Source organism: Stigmatopora nigra, chromosome 2 (assembly GCF_051989575.1).
Source record: "Stigmatopora nigra isolate UIUO_SnigA chromosome 2, RoL_Snig_1.1, whole genome shotgun sequence".
NCBI classification, from domain to species: Eukaryota; Metazoa; Chordata; class Actinopteri; order Syngnathiformes; family Syngnathidae; genus Stigmatopora; species Stigmatopora nigra.
Window position 1 is genome coordinate 8,231,296 of NC_135509.1, and position 22,896 is coordinate 8,254,191.

The 22,896-nt window shown below is 37.4% G+C and overlaps 1 protein-coding gene across 1 annotated transcript; it reads left to right on the top strand.

The window, feature by feature from the left end:
- The first annotated feature begins 225 nt into the window (after nt 1–225).
- On the top strand, nt 226–22,654 carry hgfb (hepatocyte growth factor b). Its single transcript, XM_077744113.1, has 18 exons — nt 226–367; nt 1,545–1,704; nt 2,595–2,707; nt 3,577–3,691; nt 5,338–5,480; nt 6,177–6,297; nt 6,934–7,052; nt 10,736–10,901; nt 11,392–11,519; nt 12,581–12,680; nt 16,863–16,993; nt 17,389–17,418; nt 19,058–19,163; nt 19,367–19,441; nt 19,509–19,658; nt 19,734–19,840; nt 20,555–20,697; nt 21,662–22,654. The coding sequence occupies exons 1-18, from the start codon at nt 319–321 to the stop codon at nt 21,845–21,847; spliced, it is 2,142 nt and encodes a 713-aa protein (XP_077600239.1). The 5' UTR covers nt 226–318; the 3' UTR covers nt 21,848–22,654.
- The last annotated feature ends 242 nt before the right edge of the window (nt 22,655–22,896 follow it).

Sequence of the window (22,896 nt, forward strand, 5' to 3'; positions counted from 1 at the left end):
AAAGGCTTAAAGCAATCTACTATTAAGTAATAACATGTCCTGAATAAACAATGTTCTGCCATTGCAATGTGACTTTTTTGAAAGAAGATTATGAAAGCAGGAAAAATAGTTAACGGGGGAGGGGGAGAAGTAGAGGAGGGCTGAGGAAGAGGAGGGAGGAGTGAGGAAGCCACCGACCAACTACTTGGAGGAGAGGCAACGCATCCCCTGCGCAGTGGTGAAAGGAACATCTTCCAGTGCGCTTCAGTCGGACGGAATCTTCTACTTTTGGCCTCTCTTACTCTCTTGTATTTTATTTTATTTTTTACTACGTTCGCAATGTGGATTTACACGCTGTTCCTGACTCTCACTGTTCTGCCCTACTCAGGTAAATGAAACTGCATCTTTCTTTTTCTATACCAAGTGACATTATTTAATCATCCTTTAGCTCAGTGGTGTCGAACATACGGCTTGCGGCCCAGATGGGGGGGCCACCATGGGCTCTGATTTGGGCCGCGGGGTTGTTCTGGCTAAAAGGGAATTTGTAGCTTTTTTTTTTACAGCGTGCAAACAGAATGGAATGCTTTTATTTTCCTATATGCAGTCACATTTGTTTTTTCGACCCAAAAATGGCGGCATCAATGCGTTTTTATGGAATCTTAAAATGTAAATGGCCAAAAATGAACAGAACGAAAGCAACAAAAGGGAAGTACCCTTGAAATTCTGCCAAAATCAATTGGAAATGATAAAAAAATAATAATAATTGACCTGTTGCTAGCTTAATACCGACATGAGATCTAATTGGCACGACAATGTCTGATTTTTATATTAAGAATTTGATTCTCTAATAGTCTAGAATGACGCCGATTTTTATGACGGGTCTCAATCGGCACACGAGAAGTTACTAAAAGGTTATGACCCTGCATGAACAATTTATGTATTTTACAAGCGCTGCATGAGTCATCTTCACTTTATAGTAGAGTTTCAGACAGGGAATAAGTGATAAAGCGAGTTATTAGAGATTAATTAGTAGTGTTGTGACACATGAGTCATTGCAAGGATCTTATTGGGGATTGGGGAATGACAAAGATGGCTGGTGTGCATGTGTGTGTGTATATGTATATTTTATCTTTTTAAAATAATTCTTAAGCATGTTGTTGTGATTTGCAAAACAAAATAGTTGGGTTGAGTAACAAAACGTGGAATACAATTTGATACCTATTCCAAAGCAACTGATTAAAATCGAACATTTCGGTGAATAATTAGTATTCTTTCTCAATAATCCACTTGAATATGCAATGTTTTGCAATGATCCTCACAATTCAGAATATGGTAAATCAATTTTGGCTTCCTTTTTGAATTGCCAGGAATTATTCCTCACTTTTTTAATGCTGCCCATGTGTGTTTTTCTTTTTGAATTATTGGCTCAAAAACTGTATTAAAAATTCTGACTCTTATCAGACAAACCCTAAAACAACAGCCAAAATTAATTGTGAGTAATATTACCAAGATTGCATCACTTGGCTCGAAGCTCAGGCTAATCGAATGTCTAATATGACGCCTAGAAAACAGAAGAAATGCTCTGCAGGACTACCAGAGGACAGATGGTGTTCGTCTGGTCCTCCTATCCCCAAGCCCCTCCCACTTGACCAAAAGCAGGAAGGTCAACTTAGGCAAGTGTGCTCGAACCTGCAGCCGCAACAGGAAACTGCCTTTTACCTGCAGGTGAGGTCCCCAATAAACAAATGTAGCTTATTCATCAAACTTTCAACACGTTTATCGAATAAATTCCTCTTTAATGCATTTACTGCCAGCTTAGAGTATGTGTAATAGTTATTTAAAGTAATATAAATCGATATTGTAATGCAATATGGCCCTTGTGGCGAGCTTTTTTCTTCCATATTGCAAAGCACGTTTTCTTAGGTATGCATCCAGATGTTTTTTAAGGTATATTTTCAGTGAACTCCAAATGCAGACCTTACGTTTTTTTTCACGTTACGAATTCAAGCATGAAATTTTCTCATTTTTATGGCATTTTTCACATCTTATGGCATTGGTCGGCGGGTTATTCTCTTGTTACTATGTGACTGTATCGTTATTTATCGAGATATACTAGCTGCCGCGGGGCTAGAAAAGCTAGGTATGATCATCTATTCTCTTTGTGTTGCCACAGGCAGAATTACTGAAAAAAGAGGGCATTGTTTTGGATGAAATAACTATAAAATGTCAAAAAAATATAAAAGAAACAACCGGAATTTAGTGCAAAATTAGTTTTCTACATGGAAAATGACACTAGTGCAGTCATTTTCATTTTGTCATATCAACACCGCTACCTCATTGGCTGCCATTGACATTGTTGCATTCACAAGCATCCTTCCCAGTCCAAATAGATTGGACGTCCAATAGTGGCACACTCATTTTAAGTCACAACAGAATGATGAAAAAATGTACATGATTGGACAACGGTAATAAAAAAGTTATGCAAACCTCTTATTCGTGTATTTACATGAAACAATGGTGTTAATTGAATCAGGTTTTCCCAGTTGTATTCATCCCATTTCTTTCTTTTTTTTGTTGCTCTCGTTACACTGCCTCATTTGTTTTTTTGTGTCCAGAGCATTCCTCTATGATCACCAAAACAGGAAATGCCAGTGGCTGTCTTTCGACCGCAATTCGCCCGTCACTCAGACTCAACACGACGTCAACGTCCGACTGTATCAAAAGAAAGGTAATCATTCCGCATGGCATTTTTGTAACTAACGTTATTCGAAAAGACTAAATAGCAGATCGGAGGGTATTTTTAGCAATGCCCCGAACGGTTCCTCGATTGGTAAACAAGGGAAGGGCAAGGAACGATGTCATTGTTTCCTGTGTCACAGCACATTATGCTTCATTTTGGGTCATTATCAACCTTTTTTGTATAAACTGTGGAAACTCCTACTGCTCTAAAAAAAACGTGTTTTCGGTTGTGTAAATTACACTTGATTCCCGGATTGCTTCAGAATGATACAGAAGGTTTTTAATGGATTTGGTTGGGATTTCAAATGACTCAGGAGATTGATTTTTGTTATTGTATTTCTCAACATGAAATATTAGCCTGTTTTTGTCTACTTATCATTAAAAAAACATTTAATAGTAAATTGGCAATGATTAATTAAAAATAACCTAAAAAAATGCAGTTTAAACTTTTACTTTTCCTCACAAGGGTTGTGGGGGTGCTGGAGTCTATCTTAGCCAACTACAGTCGATAGGTAGAAGACAGCCGGAATTGGTTGCTAGCCAACTGCTGAAATTTAGATTTAGATTTAGATTAGAACTTGATTTCATCCCGTTTTCGGGAAATGTCTTGGTGTCAGTAGCAAGACAGACATAAGACACACAAGACATTGTAGACCTAGTTAAAAAACCTGGAGCCATACACTCAAGCAACCATCAACACTCTCATATCTAGGGTTAAATAACCGTACAATTAGCTTAGCATGCATCTTTTGAAAGGATTTTTTTTTTAAAATCTCTTCCTATATTAATTTTCTAGTGTGAGTTACATTGACATATGATTTATAATCTGGAAAATGCAGTAATTTTGCTTCATTTCAGACTACGTCCGCGAGTGCATTGTGGGTACTGGTCAAAGCTACAGAGGTCGAAGGTCGGTGACGGTCAGTGGGATCCAATGCCAAGCCTGGGCCTCCCCTATTCCTCATGAACACCAGTAAGGAGTATATATTTACACAATTTTCTTTGTTTTGGCCTGATAGCGACGCAATTAGCCGACAGCCGTTGGAAACGGTGCATGCTTATGTATACGATATATAAGAGCGTAAAGGGCTCCTGGGGTGCAATCTTTCATCAAAAGAGTATACAACAGTTCTTGTCGCAGCCTTGCTGCTTAATCAAGTATGCGTGCGTGCCTCGGGTAAAGTTTTAGGTACTTTCCCGCTGAGTTACATTCCCAGATAAGGCACGTTTTTCTAATAGGAACCCCAGTAAGGAAAAAAAACTACTAACAAGAGCATTAAATGAAGGTTATACTCCTGCGAGGAGCAAAAAAACATGGTTTTCTCGACTGCATTAGGGTGAAATGCTTTGAAATAAAAGTGAGTCATCATGAGAGAATCGATGCCTGCGTTGAGGGAAACTACCTAAAATGAGAAGGAATTTTTCAATGGAGTCATTAACTGTGTTTTTAGGGTAAAATATCAAGATACAAATAAGCATTAATGAGTTACATTTACATTGTTGCCGCTAAGGGTAGTTTTACAATGCTGTACTTTTGCTTGGGTAGATTTGTGAAGAAAAAACACTACTTTTGGCTACACAAGACAAGTTTTCTTCTTTAGTCGACATACTAGATTTGACTTAAACATCTCCACAGCCGTTCTACACGTATCAACAGCAAAACGAATAATCACGACTCCATTATGTCAATGAGATGTAAAAATACAGTCACATAACACAAGTGTGATGTCGTCGGAAGTCCTATGATTATTTTACAATCACACGGTCGATAAAGCACCGTAAAAAAATAAACGTGGAAAACTCCTGTCAACATCATTCGAAAACTCGTGGTATTGAAAAAACAAAAAAAACAAAAGCATTCTCCTTTTATAGTGTGCGGTGTATCCCAGTTGACCAACTCAGCACTTTTATTGTTGTAAAAGACATGTTTTAGGGAGACTTTAGTGCAGGGCGTCAAATTCTCTTTGGTTTGTGGACCACATTTGTGAAACTAGATCTCATGTGGGATTGAAAAGTTTATTTTTGGACCAAAAAAGACGTCCAATTCAATTTGACTGAAAGGGACGAATGAATATTTGCTCACTAATTACTATTAACCTGCTGTGTAATTTATTCCCTGTCTGAATTTTAAAGTAAAGATGACTCGTGCACTGCTTGTAAAATACATAAATTAGTCATGCAGGGTAATAAGTTTGTCACTTTTAGCGTGCCGATTGAGACCTTCTTCTTCAATCTTAGAAATAATAAGTAATAATGAAGGCCATATGTAGTTTAAACATAAAACAAAAACATGTTTACTTGAGTGCTGAGTAATGTTTAAGATATACATGTACTTCTATGTCCATTAACCCAAATTGATATCCAAAAATGGCAATCATCGTCTTAAAAGTGCATTATCAGGATTACTAATCGAGATCCAATCATATCGCAGGATATTAGGCAATACAGGCAATTCTGCTGATGCTTACGGGACGCTAACTACGCAAGACAAGGGCGGCTATTTTGCTTTTTGTTTGTTTTTCTTTTCCCCGAGAACCTCTCTCCTCCACACGCTACCTGGAAAGAGCTTACAGATGGTGTCCACACATGTTTGCCTAACCGATGTGCTCTTACCGACAGATTCATGTCCAAGCCTTTCGATAAGAAGGACCTGAGGGAAAACTACTGCCGGAATCCGGATAACTCCACCGACGGACCGTGGTGCTTTACCACCGACCCGCTCCTCAGACACCAAGACTGCGGAATACCGCAATGTTCCCAAGGTAGGCCACACGCAAAACACATTTTTAGGCAAAGAACTTGTGAATTTCCTTCAAAATCAAGGCAAAATTCAACCCCACCTTACTACGATCTGGCCTGAATAACACGTTTACACCCCACTTTTAATCGGAAACACGCTGACACTAAACGACAATCAGGTTGCAAAAGTAACACCCACATGGACATCTGTTTCTAATCTGCGGTCGCAGTGTTGTTGACACTAGACAGCATGTAGTATTCATCGTACTACAAATGGGAGGCTCACGCATATCAAAGACATCTGTACCTTCAAATGATTCTCTCGCTTAACAAATACTTCCAAGTGTAAGTGCGTCTACAGTCAAGCCTAAAATAATAGAAAAACCAATGAAGTATTTTATTACAAAATACTGGGTAATGGAGAAATAATGACCTCATCTGCATCTAACTCGGTATCACTCGGGTGTTCTGAAATACCACAAATGGATAGGTCAGTCTGACCGCAAGAGAAGAAGGGTTTGAAATTAATTTGATTTGAATGATTTGGATTGAACATTTGCCAGAAGAAAATACGATAAATAAAACAGTCAAACAAACAGAAAAGCCATTAAAAAATTCAAACAAAACCAATGAGACACCCTGGTTAACCGAATTGAGTCAGTAGGCTAAAAAATTTGTCTCAAATAAAATGTTTTGTCACTAACAAATTTGTTTTATAGTGGAATGTATCCATTGCAACGGAGAAGACTACAGAGGACCTATGGACCATACAGAAAGTGGAAAAGAATGCCAACGTTGGGACTTGCAAGGACCACATAAGCACCAGTACCATCCTGACAGGTAGGATTCACTACTACAATTTAACATAGGATAAGCCAGGACAAGACGTTAAAAGACGTGACATGGCAGGACAGGAAAGGACAGAACAGGACAATACATGACAGGACAAGATGTGACATGACATTACATAACATAATGTGACATGACAAGACAAGATAGGACAAAATAGAAGTAGACAGGACAAGACAGGACTAGGGCCAGACAGGAGCAGAACAATCTGATTGGATCAGAAAAGATCATTTAATTGTTTGTTGATCCTGATAGGGTAAATATTACCAAATCGTGTTGGGATTTACTTAGCATCTGTAGGGAAATCTTTTAATTCGGATTTATTGCTCTAAATTCAATTCTGAATCTTTAACTCAGGCAGCTCGTATATTTTACTCCCATATTTTTGGCAATGTTTTGTGAAGGAGGGAGAGGAACTATATCAAGGAAAGTGAGTAATACTCAGACAGGAAACTTCATCAGACTAACAAACCGTAAAAGAGAGTAAGACAAATGAGTGTTTTGGGTGAAAAAACAGTCGTACTTTGTGCAAAACGCAAAATTTAGAAGGAGGCTGTGTACTCTGATATTGTGTTTCCTATCAAGTGCAGTGATGTCAAGCTGTTGCGGTTGAAATTTTCCCATTAGGTATCCCAACAAGGGCCTGGATGATAACTACTGCAGGAATCCAGATGGACGCCACAGGCCATGGTGCTTCACCGTTGACCCAAAAACCAGCTGGGAGTACTGCAGAATCAAAGTTTGCGGTAATGTCACATTTATCTTTTGAATTTGTCACTATTTTTTTTTCTATTAGCTATTACTGCTTATTTTTTTTGCTTTTATGAGGTTTAACTGTAATGACGTAAACAGTATGAAAACAACTGAATTGTTAAGATATTTTCTCGTTCGTCTTTTGATCAAGTTGTGATTGGCTGACAGCCAAATCAGGATGTATCCTGCACCCAGCCAGTTAGCCGGGGTTGGCTTCGGCACCCCCGTGAACTGAGTGAGGATAGATGGATTAATGAATGGTTTGGGCAAGTTATTTATCTTTTGCTCTGTTGGTTTTCTGAAATGTGCTTTTTTAGAGGTTGGAATATTCTGCCTGACCGCAATGATGGATGAGGGAATTGTTTTAGTTTAGTTGTATTTTTAGACAGTTTAGGGGAGGGCTAAATATATAAAAAAGTGTGTGTATTGTGATGAAAATATGTGCACTTAAGGGAAACTGGCGAGAGATAGAAAATAATTGGTTCAGAGAGTTTATGGATTGACATTGATGGTCTATAGTACATTAGTTGCATTATGCAAGTAATTTTCAGTTTTGTTCCTTAAAGGAGATTTTGCAACCAGTTAATAGATTAGATCGTTTTTTTGTTTAGTTATTACTTTTTATCTTGGCGATGACATCAAAATGGGGAGAGAGGAAAGGATAGTTAATACAGATGTATTGCACTTTCTTTAACAACTTATAGAAAATGAGACTATTTTTGGTTCAAAGAATAGTAATAACAAATAGAAACCTGATTTAAACCTTGTGTTTTTATCAATACATAAAACACCTGATTTTGCCAGTGTTGGCAGACTTATTAATGAGGGGAGAAAACACACACACACACACACATCCTAATGTACATATCCAAGTAAAGTTTGCCTAAAAGTGAACATATAATTCAAAGACAAACGCTTAACTCATTTTGTTATGTCTTCACTAATAGTTTGGCCGCGCCATTGGCCAGATGTTTATTGTTCGACTTGGGCTCTTATGCGAGTCTGTCAAATCGTTGAAGGCTGCCTAACGACTTTAACTCCCCGTTAAAATGCAGACACAACACATGCTGTTTACATTACACCTCAGTGTGTAAAAAAGATATTAGACTGACTGACACGCTAGCTCATTTTTATACAACATTGTAAGATTATAAACCGTACATCAAACCTGAATATATATATATATATATATATATATATATATATATATATATATATATATATATATATATATATATATATATATATATATATATATATATATATATATATATATATATATATATATACACACACATAGTTTTTTCGTGATTCTCGACTAATCGCGGTTCATGCGTTTTTTCGAATTTTGCTGTGCACAGCGAAAATCGGGGGACTACTGTGGAAACAATTTTCACAGTAAAACCCCGTTTTTTGTGATTTTTTGACCCGTTTTTGCAAAGGCAAAGCTACCCAAAATAAGAAATCTCTTCAGTGCGACACATGAAGACACATGACTTGTTTTTGTGATCCGCCGACCAAACAAAATGACCTTCTTAATAAAAAAAAAGAACGAGTCCTCTGTGAAACAAGTCATCAGCCTGCTTGGCACCATCTTTATGAGAATGGCACTCATCCATGTGGACACGCAAATGAATCATTCCCTGTTTTTTTATAGTATACAAAAAAAAAAGATCATGTCCCGCCCCTCAGCGTCTCTGATATGGAGGTTTGTTGGAAACAGAGAGCCACTTTAACAACCCAGTGAGTCTTAATGAAAACAAGGCAGTGAGATTAATAGAGAGCACATTGTTCTTTTTTTTCTGTCAACGTGCCCAAAAAACAATCTATTTCTCTTTCCATTTTCAGATAAAAAAAAATGCAAGGCCTTGTAATTCCATTCATCATATTGTAGGCGAAGGATATGTAATCCATTACAACTGCTCAAATGGATTAGACTTCCATCGTGGTTAGCCAATGTGGTTTAAAAGGGAGATTTTAAGAATTATTGCTACACACAAGAGAGCTAACAATATATTTCGAGCAATTTAACGACAATTTCTGGTGTTGTGAAAAACTGCACTTGCAAATACGGTACGATACGATACATACAGCATAAAATATTCGACAAAAAAGGTAGAAAATCGAATTTGGAAGGCTGATTTTGGGCAAATATAGGCCAAAGTTAAGCGTTTAAGATAGACAGATTTTAATCGGCTTTTAATTCCATCTGTGCTTCATTTAAAAGTGAAATGGCGACATCTTATGGCCGATATGCGAACAAACTTGCCCAAGCTTTTTGCCATTGCTCTGAATCACATTCAATTGAATGAAATTACTAAATAAAGTTGAAAAGTTTAACCCCATTTTAACTATGTTTGGAAAGTGCAATAGCGCCAACATATGGCCAATAAATGAACAAATCCGTCTCGTCAACAAGATGAAACTCAACATAAAAGACGTGACATTGCACAAATACGATCACCCTGTCAGACAACCCATAATTATTCATATTTTCATGGCGTAATCATATTTTTTTTAACTTGGAAATTCAGACCCTGTTTTGCGTTTGATACAATTTCTCGTTGACAAAAGAGTGTGTGATGTCGGTGCAGGTGCAAAATAGCATGCAAATTAGGCCAGAAAATGACAGGCATATTATCGGGATGGGCCCGTTGTGGTGAGTTATTGGAGTCATTTCATAATTCCCTTGCACGCCTTGCCGCGCCCTGGGAATGTTCTCTCCTCTCCTCTCTTTAATTCTCACGCTCTCCCTCGTCTTATCTCGTAGCTATTTTCATTTTTCTTTTTTACAAAGCGTATCATTACTTTTCTGTGCAAATTGCAGTACAATTAGTCAACCAAATTGCTTTTTATGATGTTTATCTCTTTGGTGTCCTGTAAGAAAAAAAATGAATAATATCTTTCATCCAATTCTTTCAATTCCAGATTGAAGCAGAGTTTTTTAAATCATTTTCTTTCTCACTTATTTAATTTTTTTTAACAACTTTGTTGACTAACTGAATATTGCAAATAGTTACTACTAACACTACCAAACCTCTATTTATACTTAAATTAATAACAATAATAATAAAGTAGGAAGGATCTGCATTTATTTTATGTAAAGTTATATAAAAAATAATATTATTTAATATATTTTATTTTTTTAAACAGTTGATTTGAATTTTATGTTTCTGATAAATTCTCCATCTGATGTCCTATTTGTAAAAATAAATAAATGAATTGTGTTAACAATTATGAATAATTCATGATAAAACATAAAAAAATGCCTGTATATTTAAGCAATAATTGAATTATTTTCCTAATTATTGCCAATTCTTGTAATTCAATCAAATCCTGTTGGCTACCAAATGAAAGATATTATGATTAACTATTTATTATTTATGGAAATAAATTAAATGTGAATATAAAGACAAAAAATAAGGTCAAAACAGTTAAAATACACACAAATTGTGGAAATGAAAACAAAGTAGTAATCTTAGTGTTTCTTATTTTTGCATTTATAGTAATTTTTTTCTTCACTTTTATCTATATTTTTCATTATTTTGATGAATGAATTAGTGAATAGTGACAAAGGAAATTAATTCACAGCCACATGACTTGGCATCTACTATCATCATTACATTTCAGCTGCTGCAACGAAGATTGTGTGTTTACTGGTTATCTGCCTCCACAGAATCCCCCCAAAAACGAACGGTGGTGGAAACCCGCGACTGCTACCTGAGCAAAGGAGAAGCCTACAGGGGGACGGTGGACACCACGCCAACGGGGCTCACCTGCCAACGCTGGGACTCCCAGTACCCCCATAACCACTCTTTCATCCCGGAGGCGTACCCTTGCAAGTGAGTCCTGATACCAAAAGTCTACACACTCCTGCTTAACTCTGTAATGACTTGACGATGATAGCGATGATAGACATCCAATCATGGAGACCAGCCAGACTATGAAAAATAAGCGAAACTTATAGTCCGTACAATACGGTACATGTTTATTTTTCCACTGCCAGCTTTGCTACTTATTATTTTCATCAGGTTTGTTCACTTTAGTACAGTATGTTCACGACTATAAGGCGCACTGTATTATAAGGCGCACCCTCAATGAACGACACATTTTATTTATTTTTTCCATATATAAGGCGCACTGGATTATAAGTCGCCCTGTCTATTTTGGAGAAAATTTAAGACTTTTAAGTGCGCTATAGTCGTGAAAATACGGTACGTTGTATGCGACAAAAAACTGTTATTTTCTTTATATTGCAAAAAAAACTGGCACTGAAAAAAAAGAAGTTTTGCCAATTTACACTGATTTTTGGACTTTTTCTTGCTTTTTCAGGGAATTGCGAGAGAACTACTGCCGGAACCCCGACGGCCAAGAATTCCCATGGTGCTTCACAACAGACCCGAGAGTGCGCAGCATGTCCTGCACCAACATCCCCCAATGCGGCTTTCATAACAAGCCTGGTGAGAGTGAGAGAGACTGACTTTGCACTCGGAAATAGCAGCAGCCAAATTCCTTTTCTCACAATACCGCAGGGTGCGCAAACCGCACGCTGTCTGTCCATTGTAGACGTAGTATTTTCACCATGTCCCTGTGGAGGTCCATACTAGTGTGGGAAGGCTTTACCGCCACTTCTCGCATAAACAAAGTCTCATGATGGAGATGGATTGCAAGTGTGTGCGATGAAAGATAGAAAATGAACCTGCAGATTTTGCTCTTGCTAGTCAAGAGGTTTTCGGAGTCGTTTGAAATAATTCCTTAATTTGGGTTTATATTTAAGGGCCTTTGACGGCAAAAATCATCCAATTCATTTGGGCTGGCAGAGATCTGCAGATACAGTATTTTAAATGTAATACAACATTAATTTCTAATAAATTATCCTTTAATATTTACATAGAACTTATCAATTTATCAATTTGGAGTACGATTAGCCTATAATGCATGTTTTGGGGTTGAGCGGAGTACCCAAAGTAAAGCCACATAGTGAGGAACCACCTGGGATCGAATCTTTGACCCCAGAAGTGTGAAGCAAATGTGAAAATCACTTTCCCCCCCCATGCCAAATTTTTTAATTATGATTGATAAAAGAGAATATTAATAATTTTAATACATATTAAGTAGTCCGTGCTCGGACGTTTGGTCGCCAGTCTTTTGGTCGCCGGTCAAATGGTGACAGAGTTTACTGTTGAAGCCAGCTCTCAAAATTATATTCATGGGAGAGAGTTTAATATCTAAGAGAGAGTGTTTAATATCTAAGTACTGTTTAATGTCTGAGTACATTTGACCGGCGAGCAAAAGACCGGCGACCAAAAGACCGGCGACCAAGAGACCGGCGACCAAACGTCCGGTCACGTAAGATACAGATGGGTTGAACGCCTATCACCATAAATGGCAGAACATAAATTCAACATTTGAGGGACAAAACATGACGATACACTATACGCATTAGGGACATAACGACACATTCACATGACCCAATTTAAAGCTTACACAATTTTCCTTACACATTTTCCTTTGAATTCAGACTGCTACGAAGGTTTCGGGGAGAAATACACAGGGGAGCAATCCAAGACCAGATCCAACCTGCCTTGCTCTCCCTGGGACAAGCACAGCAACAGCAACAGGTTGGTCCATTACAGTTAATACTGCATATGATTATAGAGAAACACTTACATTACTTTAAGACTAAAAGTGTACGAATAATGATAGTTATTCATCATCATGAAGGAACTGTGTTTCAATCCTAAAATGGATAGCAAGCAATGTAGTCTTAGCTAGTGGCAAACCCTAAAGAATACTAAATCACTCAAAGACTTCCAAACCAAACAGCTTTTTTTTCATATCTGTGAGAAAAGTTCTTACACAAACCCAACGATGGAGGTTTTGGTTCTCAGTCTGTCCCTTGAGATCCACTTGCTTTTCGCGAGCCTTTAACTATTTAAAAAGTCTACTGGATTGGACTTCCTTACCCAAGGAAACTACTGGATTTTTTATTCGAATTCACAAATACAAAAAGTTTTTGTCGTTTTTTTATAAAGTAAAAGGTTGTTGTTATTCATTCACTTAATATAAAGACTATGACATTTAAAGTTGCTCATCAAAAAAGGGCAGAAACCCAAAAAGAGTATAAAAAAGGCACATGAGATTTAACATACTGTCTAATATAACTTGGCCGTCATCTTATTTTTTCATTGCGAATAATTTCACATTTTGGCAAAGAATCTACAAACGCTTCCCAAGTCTTAAATTTAATTTTCCATAAATGAAAGCTTTAATTACAGTGAAAAATGACACTCCTTCAACCTTTAATCTACTCTTCAAAGGCTGTGAATGTAATAAATAACACTGCAAAATTTTCCTGGAAAGTATTTTGATGGATTTTAATTAGACTGCAGTCGCCGTAAAAAAATATTTAACGCTCCATGTGCTGTGGTATATTAAAAAAATAACTATATTATAGTGTCATTCACAGTTCTGTTCAACTCACTTGCTGCCAATGCGGGTTCGTTTGATTTGAACTTGGGCGAGTCTACTCATGTGGCCATTTTTCATTCTTTAGTATGCATAATGTACAATAATATCAACACATTTTCCAGCCCTAAAAAGTTCCTAATCACATTTGAATCAAATCGATGATGTGCTATACCATCATATTTGCCATTCCTGAAAAATGTCCTACTCGCCACCCCATTTATTTTTTAAGCTCCGCCCCCTGGCTCCAGTCCACATTCATCCATCATGCATGAGATCATGTGTCGGGAACTTTTTTGATGAAGAGAGCCACAAAAAAAAAATCATATTTTCCAATGTTATTCCTTGTGAGCTATACTACAAATTTAAAAGGCAAAATACAAACATGTAAACGAGTGCCTTTTCAATTTTTTTTGTAATTTCACCATTTTTTTTACATTCAGTAGATGTGACAATTCAACACACCCCTAGTTAACTGCAAATGTTTTTAAAATATATATATTTTTAAATGATGGCCAAAATAAATCACGACGCAAATGTTCGACATGATATCTATTTTTTTTAACCCTTGTTTAAATAATTGGATTCCATTGACACTGATGGATAAAGAATCTAATTTGAACAAATCTGTGCTTCTCAATTGAAATATTGGTTTAAATATGTAGTTTTGATACTTTTTCATAGCACTATTTTGAGCCTGGCGACCCACCAGGCTTATAAATGATGCCAGGAAACCCTGTAAAAGTATTATTATATATCAGGTGTCGGGAACGTTTTTGACGAAGAGAGCCACAAACAATTCATATTTTTCAATGTTATTTCTTTTGAGCCATATTATGAATTTAAAAGTCAAAATACATACATGTAAACAAGTCCCTTTTCAATTATTTTTTCACGTCTTATATATATAATTTCACCACTTTTAAAGTGGAAAAAAATGAATATTTTTAAAAATATTCTTATGCTGTTGCCAATCAAATGAGAGGATGCTTTCCAGAATAGCCTACTGCAAAAAAATGAAGATTAAAGCAATTCTAGATGTAATATCTCAATTCTGCCACCAGCGATTTCCATATTTTAGCTCACAAGTTAGCAAAAAACCTGATGCACCCATCAAAAGAGCCACATGTGACTCCAGAGCCATCGGTTCCCTACCCCTATGCTATACCATCATATTTCCCACCCCTGAAAAATGTCCTACTCGCCACCCCATTTATTTTTCAAGCTCCGCCCCTGGCTCCAGTCCACATTCATCCATCATGCATTAGATCAACTGTATTTTAATGCTAACATACTCTCCTTAAAACTCTAAAGAACGCCCGCAAAACCCTTCAGGATGGCCTAAGTCAGCAAGAATGACGTCCCCGGATAAAAGTGATCCACCCCGATTCTGACCTTTGACCCTGAGCCCCTCCTCTGCGGGGGCACTTCAAAGCCAATCTGAAGCAACGCCTGGCTCCCGCCCAGGAGGGTCTCGAGGGTCAAGGTTTAGGGAGTCACCCAGAGAATTGACTCTTAATCTCATTTCAGATCCGCCATTTTTCCAATCTGGTTTTACCGTCCTCTGTACAAACCGACGTAGTAAGGCGGGATGGTGTGTTATTGAGTGTAGGTGGCTATTTATGTGAGTCGTTTCTCAAAAGCATCCCCCTCCCCAACGCCATTATCTTGTCCTGGAGGACAGAGAGCCTACACAGCTGTGTACTTCAAGTCAGATGCTATCTGCGTACTTTTTTTTTTACTTTTACAAGAAACTCAATCGCCAGGAAGTCTATTTCCGTGATAGAGTCTGAAGACGAGATGCCAAAGTGGCTTGGCGTCCTCATTGTCATTTCTGGGCAAAATAAAATGCCTTTTGAAGGGCTTTCAATACTTCAAAAATCATCAAACTTAACAAGCGTCGTTGAAAATACCAATCTGAGCTCCCAATCATAGTTTTCTTTAGCAACATTGGGAGAAAAGACTCATAAAAAAAAAGAGTTAGCCAAAGCTTTAAAACACAAAGAGCCATTTAAAGTCGTCCTTGAGAATTTTGTCTGACTTTTACCAATTTTGAATACATACAGAGTACTCCGTAGATGAATGATGCACACGTTTTTGCAAATGCCTGTGGGTGGAGCCTATCGGCAAAGTTTGATGGCTCATCATAAAACACAAATGTCTCATAACCACAAGGTCAGAGCCAAAGTAAACGTTTCACTTAACAACATCAAATTTAGTCGGCAAGTCATTTATCTGCACACCCACAAATAATCCAAAAACGCTATTAATCAAATAAAGTCTTTAAAAACAAATTCCAATTAAAATTTGAATGAGAAAATATCATAGGCATACCAATTCATATTAGACCCATGCAAATTCTTTTGATTCTTTATTTCTCTATTTCTATAATTTGTAACACCCGCATGGTTATATGATTATTAATCAACCCTTTTAGTCTTATGATCACGCATTCTTCAAACGCCGTTAAAAAATATACAATTTCACACAGAGCGCTGACGTAACTTTTAAAATGAAGCCATATTTAATAAATGATTCCGGAGAATTTTTTTTTTAATTTAGTGATATCAAACTTCACAGACAGGCCAATTCCAAATTAGACCCATAAAACCCTGATTAAACTGTACTGAAATCATTTTACATATTAAAACACTCACATTATTCTTTCCTACTTTTCATGCTCACATGGCGTCTTTAAGAGCGCTGCCATAACTGATCAAATCAAGCCTTAATCAATAAATAATTCCTGCTAAAATGTTAAAATATGCATCAATCCAAAATAAGCCCATAAAATACTGACCCTCAAAAACCAATGCCGAAAAATTCTAATATTTAGATTTTTTTTAATAAATTGATTAAAAGATCTGAATTAAAAGCCCTAAATATTCAGTTTTTTTATTGATCTAAAACAATGTTTATTTTAGATTTTTTAAAATATTTTTAGATATTACAAAATGATTTTTGAACTAAAAACACAGAAAAAATGATTAAAAAATGACAATTATTGATTTAAAAGGGGTAATATCAGGACATTTAATAAATTACATCTATACTCTTCATTTTAATTTGATCCTAAAACAGAACGTCATGATTTTACTTTCCCGGGCCACAAAAAAATGATGTGGCGGGCCAGATTTGGCCTGCGGGCCGCCACTTTGACACATGTAGGTTAAAGCAATTTTTTAGGCATTTTGGGCAATTTCTAGACAACCAATGACTTATTTTTGCAAATTTATCTGACTGTTTTCACATTTCACAAAACAATTTAAAGGGATTAGTTTTGAAGTGCACGGTATATTGAATATGAGCGCAATTTTGTGTTTTTTTTTTCACAGTGGCGAGAGGGGCGTGACGGCTGAGGACCTCGAGGGGAACTACTGCAGAAACCCTGATAAGGACAAACATGGACCTTGGTGTTACACCAATAATTCCGCCATACGTTGGGACTACTGCAATGTGAAAGCTTGTAAGTTCACAACAAAAAAGATGAATAGCCCACCTGCTATTTTCACAATTAAATGAATACTTAATTATAATCTATTCATAGACTACCCATTATTTATTTAGCTAAATTAATACATTAGCACACCGTATTCTAAATCAAACTGCCTAAACTTTTCGAATAATAAAAAAAAATAAAATTATGTCTAGGCTGTGCCTGATGTCAATCAACAGTTGTCCATATTTTAATTTGAAATGTAAACGTTGAAAATCCACAGGGCAGGTACTTACACACTTGGCTTCAGACTAATAGGACATGACAAATTGACCACTTTTGACCCGTGTGCTCTGCTATTTTCCCTCTTATTTGTATCCGTTAATCCCAGCTGATCCCTTGTTTGTCTCTTTGATTGTGTGCAGGTGATGCTAGCCAGAACACCACTGCAGTAGGTGAGCATCTCAGGCAGCTCATCCGTCTGCCTTTGTCTGATTTAAATTAAACGATGTCCTAGCATGCGCTCATCCTTTTTACTTCCCCTTGCCGCAGTATGCAACATCGCCGTGTGTGTGTGTGTGTGTGTGAATACTGTTGTCACGAGACAAGATGTCCATACTAGAATGAAGTACAGAATTAAAACTTGATACTAGTAGATGTCCATTCTATTGGAATTGTGAAAAGTGGCAGTAAATTAATGTTGGTTCGTTTGTTGCCACTTTCGCAAATCAAGTGGATTGGACGTTAATGTTAATGGCAGGTAAAAAAGTTGAAGGTGTGATGAAATGGGTGTCAAAATATGAAAATGACTGCACAAATGTAAGAAAACGTTGTTTTATCTAAAATAACTTCTCAGTGATTGCCGGCTTTTTACATCAATTCTATCTGTGACATCACAGCCAGAATTGATAGTCATAGTTCGTGTCCGGACGTTTGGTCGCCAGTCTTTTGGTCGCCAGTCTTTTGGTCGCCAGTCTTTTGGTCGCCAGTCTTTTGGTCGCCAGTCTTTTGGTCGCCAGTCTTTTGGTCGCCAGTCTTTTGGTCGCCGGTCTTTTGGTCGCTGGTCTTTTGGTCGCTGGTCAAATGTACTTAGATATTAAACTGTACTTAGATATTAAACAGTACTTAGATATTGAACAGTACTTAGATATTAAACAGTACTTAGATATTAAACAGTACTTAGATATTAAACAGTACTTAGATAGTAAACAGTACTCAGACATTAAACAGTACTTAGATATTAAACAATACTTAGATATTAAACAGCACTTAGATATTAAACTCTCTCTCTTAGATATTAAACAGTACTTAGATATTAAACAGTACTTAGATATTAAACAGTACTTAGATAGTAAACAGTACTCAGACATTAAACAGTACTTAGATATTAAACAATACTTAGATATTAAACAGCACTTAGATATTAAACTCTCTCTCTTAGATATTAAACTCTTTCTCTTAGATTTTTAAACTCTCTCTTATGAATATAATTTTGAAAGCTGACTTCAACAGTAAACTCTCTGTCACCATTTGACCAGTGACCAAAAGACCGGCGACCAAACGTCCGAGCACCGTCATAGTCTAGCTTTCTAGCGCTGTGCTAGCTTGCACAAGTTGACAGAATGACAGTAAGGTCACTTGGCCACAAGAGAATAACTCATCTCCTACTTGAAATGGATTGGACGTCAAGGTCCTTCAATGGTGGCCAAGATTAGGGCAAAATCAATTCATGTATGGTTGAGCAAAAACAAATAAGCGAGTACTTTTGCAATCAATTACCATTTCCTGATGCAACATTTGAGGATCGTTACTTCAACTTTTGACAACCCCATTCATCACTAGGCAGTAGTGAAATATTTAATTTGTTTAGCAATGGATTAAAATTGTTGCGGTAGTGGATGTACACCTGCTGGAAACCCCTGATTTACCTTTCCTTTCCATAATTTTGCGAATTGATTTTAAGTCTTGCTCGGACTGCTTTTCACTGCATAAATTATTGTATTTATCGCATGATCGAATCTAGGACATTTCTAGTTACGAGTATTTCAACCAATCGCATCACTTTGGCAAGCTTGTACTTTTTTTTTTATGCAGGTGAACTTTCCTCGGTGGGGTGTTTCGTCCATAAAAGGACCCGAATCGTCGGGGGAGGTCCACTAAACGTGTCGAACGGCAGCTGGGTGGTTAGCATACAAAAAAGGTACGGCAGAGTATTTAATATTCCTCGCATTTTGCTACCATCCCGAAGGGCTGGCAGCCTTTTGGCGGCTTGTTAAACACGATCAGTGATATTGCTCGGGAATAGTGATTTGATGGCGTTGTAAATATCGCAAGTGGTAATCTGCCCATTTATAATCTAATAGTGTGAACGATGAATGGAATTGTTGTCTCTGTCCTTTTCAGATCTTCGCACTGGTGCGGAGGTTCGCTTATAAGAGAAGAATGGGTGCTTACGGATAGACAGTGCTTCACATCATGGTAATATTTTGAACCATTAACTTTTACAATTTGGCTTTTAAAATCTAACGGTTTGAACGTAACTCAGCGTTCCCAACTTGACCGAGTATCGGGTGTGGCTGGGCGTGTCCAATGTCGGGAAGGGCGGGGCCGACGAAGCCACAAAACAGGAAATCCGCATCGCGCAAGTGATATGCGGCCCTGAAGGTTCCAGTTTGGCTCTGCTGAGGCTTTCCGAGTAAGTTGGGCGGGTTATTTTTATTGAATGTAATTTAAATATGCTGATTTTGTTTTTTTGTTTTTTTATATGCAGACCTGCTCTACCCGCGGATAACGTACACACTATCCAGCTGCCTGTGGATGGCTGTTCTATTCCTGAGGGAACACTTTGTAAAATGTATGGATGGGGAGAGACCAAAGGTACTTTTGAAGTACTGTGTAGTATGTGCTTTTGCTCTTTTGAAATTTGCGACTTTATTATTTATATTAGACTTAAATACTTTAATGATATATTGGATGGAGAGATAGATATGATCTAGATCAGGGATGGGAACATTTTTCAACCCTGGGGGCCACATTGACTTTAAAAATTTGACAGATGGGCCGGGTCAGCACAAGATACGATACATATAAAAAAGTGCATCCGTTAACAGTACATATGAAACATACCGAGGAAAAAAGGACTAAAGTATTAAAATACTCATCATTCATCATTAAAGTAAAAAGTATAAAGTACAAAATAAAGTAAAAAGGAATGTATTAAGAAATATTCAAATGTAATTTAAAAAAAGATAGAGGGGCTGTAAAACACAAAAAAACAAATAAGAGTGGACAAAGCTACTGCTACTGGCTTCCAAATGAGGGCGCCATCTTGGGGAAAAAATAACATTATTTGGACAACGTAGGCAGGCCGGATTAAAACGCCTTGCGGACCAGATGTGGCCCGCGGGCCGTATTTTGCCCATGCCTGATCTAGATAGATAGTCCAGATAGTATATTGATTGATAGAATGATTGCAGATAGTATGCTATACTAACAGGCAGTCAGCTCTCTATCTAGTGGTTAATGACGTATTTAGATGAAAGAATTTTGTATTGTTTGGTGGACAACAATATTCTCAATTTGTGCTTACAGGCACGGGCTTTGATGACATCCTGAAAGGGGTCGACCTCCCCATGGTGAGCAAGCAAAAGTGCAGAGAGCTGCACAGGGGCAGCCTGCACATCAGCAGCGGCCAACTGTGCGCCGGAGGCCAGAGGAACGAAGGCGTGTGTGAGGTAAAGCTCCGCTTTCAAGCCGTGCATTTTGGAAGCCCATAATTGTTCCCCGTGCGAATTGAGGCAAATCTGGCTCTCGCTATGCTTTCAAAGATCGAAATCGCCAGCAAATTTGTGGACTTGATGAAAAGCAGACCGGCGGCGATGCATTGCGCTACATTTCATCAGCGACTTACTTCTAAGCTTTTGTGCGTTAATCCCTTGATGCCTGAATTTACATTTACTGCGACTCGTCCAATCGCATGGCGACCCATCATGCCTAGTCTTTGGAATGAAAGTTTCTCGCTAGTCGGTATCCAGTCCATTTGAACTAGGAGGGTGGATGCATATAAATATGTTTGCGGTTGCTGCCAACCTTCCTGTTTCAAACAGATTGGTCAACTACATAAAAAAATAGTATTGATAAGAAGACATACTAAATATAGGAAATAAGCGGAAAAATACAGCTAAAACAAGGGTGTCAGACTCGGGTTGCTTCACGGGCCACTTAACGTCAACTTGATTTCACGTGGGCCATTTTACATATAATATTTAGATTTTTTTATTTATAAATGGATTAAAATAACTGGATTAAAAGACCTGGATATTCCGTTTTTTATAGATCAAAAACAATGTTTATTTTAAGTTTTTTATATCTATTTTTAGATTTTACAAAATGATTTTCGAACTAAAAACACAGAAAAAAATGATTAAAAATGACAATTATTGATTTAAAATGGAGAAATACAGGAAATACTTAATATACATCTATACTCTTCATTTTAATTTGATCCTAAAACACAAAGTCGGCACTCATGCTTTACTTTCCCGGGCTACACAAAATGATGCGGCGGGCCAGATTTGGCCCCCGGACCTACACTTTGACACACGCAAGCTAAACAGTGAAAAATTCAAAAATAAAAAATAAATCCTATTCAAAAAAATGCTAATTAAATCACTGAATTAACACATGGCGGTCCCGCAGAGGGATTACGGCGGCCCTTTGGTGTGCCAGGACGGCGAGATCAAGGTCATCGTTGGAGTCAGCGTTCACGGCCGAGGCTGCGCCCGCGCCAACCGCCCCGCCATTTTCATCAACGTACCCTTCTACACGCAATGGATCTACAAGGTTTTCAAGTATTACCCCGAATCGGAACTCAGCGGCGAATAACCCGATAACGTGGTGGCGTCGACTGGCCAACGTCTGAACTACTCAAGAGGACTCCTCGCTAGGCTCGTGGGAGTTCTTCACAGTGGGTGAGGAAGTCAAACGGAAGATTTAAACACACCTTGAACAGATGTCACGCTTGAAGAAGAAGATAATTAACATCAAAAAGACCATCTGCTACTCAGGTGTTTTGGCGAGAATAAAAGCGAAAATAGTAACTAGACGGCATCCAAATCACATCATAAAATGGGAGGAGAGAAAATTTGGCTTTCAAAGCATGGAGGGGAATAATAAACCTCATCTGAATTACGAAAAGGCATTTTAGGGAAAAAGAGAGCGAAAATAAAAAGCATTAAAGTCCGAAGCTCTGCAAATAAGGCCCCAAAAGTCACATTTTTAAAGGAATAATGAGCAAGTCTCATTTTGCCGGAGACACACTGCAGTAAAATTCATGATTGGAATCTTTACTCACTGAGGTTTTTTGTTCTAATAAATTACATATTACAATAACCACACCATTACGTTAAGATGAAAAATATCGCTGCATCGAAAATAGTGAAAATTTACTCAATTAAATAGTAAACAATTGGTTGGCCACCGATTCAGGGTGTCCATAGTTACGGACTACAGCACCCCCCGCGACCCTTGTGTGGATAAGTGGTTCACAAAATGAATGAATGAAATAGTAGGCAAAAAAGAACGTATTAGATTTTATGAAAATACAATTTAAATGAATAAAATAGGAAATCATTGTTGACTTAAAAAAATAAAAATAAAAAAAATTGAGAGATAATATTTGGATTTCCATTTCAAACAAACAATTTCTGCTGTATTTTCTAATTGTTTTCCTACTATTCATTTTCAAACACGATAAAAAAAGAGAATTCGGCCAAAATCTTCCAAAACAAAATACTGAAGTAGCAGAAATGTTGTTCAACAAATCCAGCTCTCTTCATTTTTTGAAACTAATAAACTCAGTACTATCCATTAAAAACCCTTTTTAGCGCCATTGATGCTGATGCTTTCTATGAAATACAAAATGTGCCCCTTTA